The following is a 3,396-nucleotide window of genomic DNA, read 5'->3' as shown; positions in this document are numbered from 1 at the left end:
GGGGGGAGACAGACGGCGCGCGGTGGTGGGGGAAGTCGCGGTGGTGGGGGAAGTCGCGGCGCGCTTGTGACGGCCGAACCTCGTGCCTGCCAGTCTCGTCGCAGTCGCCGCCGAGCTTGGTCGAGTCGGAGTGATCGCGCCGTGTCGGTCCGTTCGTGCGCAACAGTTCGTCTCGATCCGCTGATGACGTTGATATTCATCGCGCGATCGACAAAAGGAAAAGGAAGACACGCTGGTGGAAGAGGGCAACGGACACTCGAGTCGTCGATAGAAGAAGAAGAGCGGGTTACGAGAGCCCGAGACGTCGTACTAAAGCCGATATATCGAGGAAGCGTCGTTCTTCGGAGTGAAGTTTGCTGCGTGCTCTCTCTCTCCTGCCGCAAACTCTGATCTTTCCCACGTTCAGTTCTCATTTCACCTCGCGAGCGATGTCAAGAATGTGACAGTGCGCGTCGCGAATTCATCGACACAACAAGTTCTTCGTCGAGAAGCAACAGCAGCAGCGGCGGCGGCGGCGGAAAAGCATCGCCGGCGATGGGTGCCGAGAATCGCGGCATCGTGTGACGGTGAGAGAGAAAGAACAGAGCGGCGCGTGGAAACGTAACGCGAGAGGAGATAAAAGAAGAAGAAGACGAAGGGAGAGAAGGGGACGGACGATGCGAGCGGAAAATGTCACTCGGTGATACGCGCGCACGGATGACGGGGAGTGATCGACGGAGCGACGATCGCGAGTCCGAGGTTGTTGGAGTGTCGTCGCGGCGGCGGTGGTGGTGGTGGCAGCGATCCTCGTCGCCGTCGCCGTCGTCGTCGTCGACGTCGTCCCTACGCGGTGCCGCCGACCACCCGGTGGTGCCGGCATTGACGACGACGCGAGCACCGGATCGTCGGCAGGGAGAGGAGCATCGGGAGCGACGTCATCTCCTGCCACGAGCGTCACCGAGATCCAAGTACTACTGCTCTTCGGCGACGACGTCTTTGTCGTTGCGTCAGCTGTGGAGAGTCGCGAGTTCTTGCTCCTGAAGAGAGGATTCAGCGGCGGCGCCGGTGTGTTATATATACCGCGCATACTCTTATATCTTGTATACATATACACGTCGTTGTGCCGGGTCGCGAGGTTAAGGCACCGCATCGCCCTCGATACGTAGGCGACGTCCGAGGAAAGTAAAGGCCGGGTGTCGTGCGTGCGCCGACCGATTCGTTTCGTGCTTACCCTCCTCCCCCTCTTCCTCCCCCCCTGGGTCTCTTCTTTCTCCTACCTCTCTCTCTGTCTATCTCTCGAGAACGCGCGTGTATAAACGGATAACGAGTCTACGACGATATTATACCCAGTAGCAGGGCGCGCGTCTGTCGGTAATCTCCGACCAGTTGCATCCGCGTGGTGCGTTTTTATTTTTATTTTTTTTACGTCGTCGGTCGACTCGCGGACGACGACGTCGACTTTTCGTCCGCGATGCCGACAGTGGCTCGCGCTCCCGGCCGTCGTGCGGATTGTTTGTTCCCGGGAGGTGTTCGTCGACGGGATACGTAGAAGACTCCCTCGAGAGAGAGAGAGAGAGAGCGAGAAGAATCGAGGAGATCTCTACTAGATCTCTAGAAGAAGCGGAGAAGAGCAAACGAGAGGTAAATGAGAGTTCAAGGTCAGCCGGTGTCGGACTCGAGCTCGAGTGTAACGCGGCCGAAAGACTTATCCGAGGAATAAAAGATTGGTGCGCGTTTCGTTCGCCGCTCATCGGAAATATCCACGCGAGATAGAGAAAGAGAGAGAGAGAGAGCAGAAGACACAAGAAGAAGAATCCGCGAGAAAGAGAGAAAGAAGGACCGTGAAACGGAGCTCCGCCGTGTGGTTTGGACTGTCACACTATTTCGGGACCGTGATCGCGCGTGAGATATATACGCGCATAAATAAATATACACGCTTGCGCGCGAGAGAGCGGGCGTGACTGTGTTTGTGCGTCGTGTGTGTGTGTTTTTCGCTCCGTATACCGTCTGTGATCTCGCGTGTGCGCGAACAAGTGCTTTTTCGGTTGACAGTGCGTATTTGGTGTTTATTGGAAAGGAGAAGAGAATAAAGGGATTTTGCGGGAAGGGGAGGGAAGCGAAACATCACTCCCTACTCTCAGCTCTCTTTCCCTCGTGTCCTCCTTTTGTTTTCCTACGGCGGCTACGTTGAAAAGGACTGGCCACCAAATGCGCGTACCGCAAATCCCGTTTCATGTTGATGTTCTGGAGCAAACGGACGGTGCTCACTAGACGTCTGCTAAAGGCCAAGGTCCGTGGGGAGCATGAAACCGAGTGTGAAGCTCAAGAGGATTCATCGTCACGTACGTATCATCGCACGAGCAGCAGCAACACTAGCGGCGGCGCCGTCGTCTACGACAGCAACGACAGCAGAGCGACGTCGACGACGACAGCAGCAACAACAATAACAACAACACCACCACCACCACCACCACCACTACCACCACCACCACCAGGCGGCCGACAAGTGAGCAGGACGGAAGGAAGTGGTGCGGTGGTGTACGGGAGTCGCAACACGAGCCGGTTGCACCAGGGCTGCTGCGGCGGCGGCCACGTGAGCCAGGATGACGACGAGCAGCAACAGCACGAGCAGCAACGCCGATACTACGATAATCCCGCCCGATTGCTGAGGGTCAAAGAGCTCCTCAAGACGCTCAAGGAGAATCAGCTGGAAATGCTGCTCGTCGCCGTCGAGAGCTCCGGCGCCGATCTCGGCTCGTGCGTCCTCGTGCCGCGTCAACAACGCTCGCCGGCTGACGATTATCCCATGTACGAGCAGCAGCAGCAACAGCAGCAGCAACAGCACGACCAAAACTATCACGGCAGGCCGCATCGCCATCACGGCCGTCACGGCTTTCAGCACCATCGCTATCGTCGCTACCGGCGTCGCTCCAGCAGGCACCACCGCTCGTCCTCGGTCGAGGACGAGCAGGAGAGCTGCTGCTCCGCGTCCGAGGACTCGTTGTCCGCGTCGCCGATGAGAACGGACAGGTGCTGCGGGAAGACGAGCGTCGTCGTGCCGGCGACGAGAGGACCGACCGAGGGAAGACGACGATGCAACGATCCGCACCTCCTCTGCTGCCAGATCTGGCGGTGGCCGGATCTCGAGCACTCGTCCGAGCTCAAGAGACTACCTATCTGTCATTCCGCTAAAGATCCCGTCTACGTATGCTGCAACCCTTACCACTATAGCCGGCTCTGCAAACTCGGTGAGCGAAGCTTTTTTTTCTTTTTCTCGACATCTTTTTTATTCGTATATTATATCTCTCTCGCCGAGAGATAGGTCTCGCTACGAATTATGTAACTCTCGTTAATTCGCACCAACATCTCGCCAAAACTCGATGCCTCGCCGCACTCGCGTGAATTACAGCGTTGATA

At 57.3% G+C, this 3,396-nt stretch overlaps 1 protein-coding gene across 2 annotated transcripts in view; it reads left to right on the top strand.

Moving 5' to 3' along the window:
• Positions 1 to 50: 50 nt before the first annotated feature.
• The window catches only part of Dad (Daughters against dpp), a 51,428-nt gene continuing 48,082 nt past the window's right edge, over positions 51 to 3,396 (top strand). For both annotated transcript variants that reach the window (XM_029304003.2, XM_029303996.2), the window contains exon 1: positions 51 to 3,227. In XM_029304003.2, the coding sequence (XP_029159836.1) occupies positions 2,213 to 3,227 (1,015 nt within the window). In that variant the 5' untranslated portion in view covers positions 51 to 2,212. The remainder of the gene's footprint in view (positions 3,228 to 3,396) is intronic.

This window comes from Nylanderia fulva, unplaced genomic scaffold (genome assembly GCF_048542155.1).
Source record: "Nylanderia fulva isolate GAGA-0341 unplaced genomic scaffold, ASM4854215v1 Scaffold23, whole genome shotgun sequence".
In the NCBI taxonomy this organism is placed as follows: domain Eukaryota; kingdom Metazoa; phylum Arthropoda; class Insecta; order Hymenoptera; family Formicidae; genus Nylanderia; species Nylanderia fulva.
This window is presented reverse-complemented; position numbering and strand designations above follow the sequence as displayed.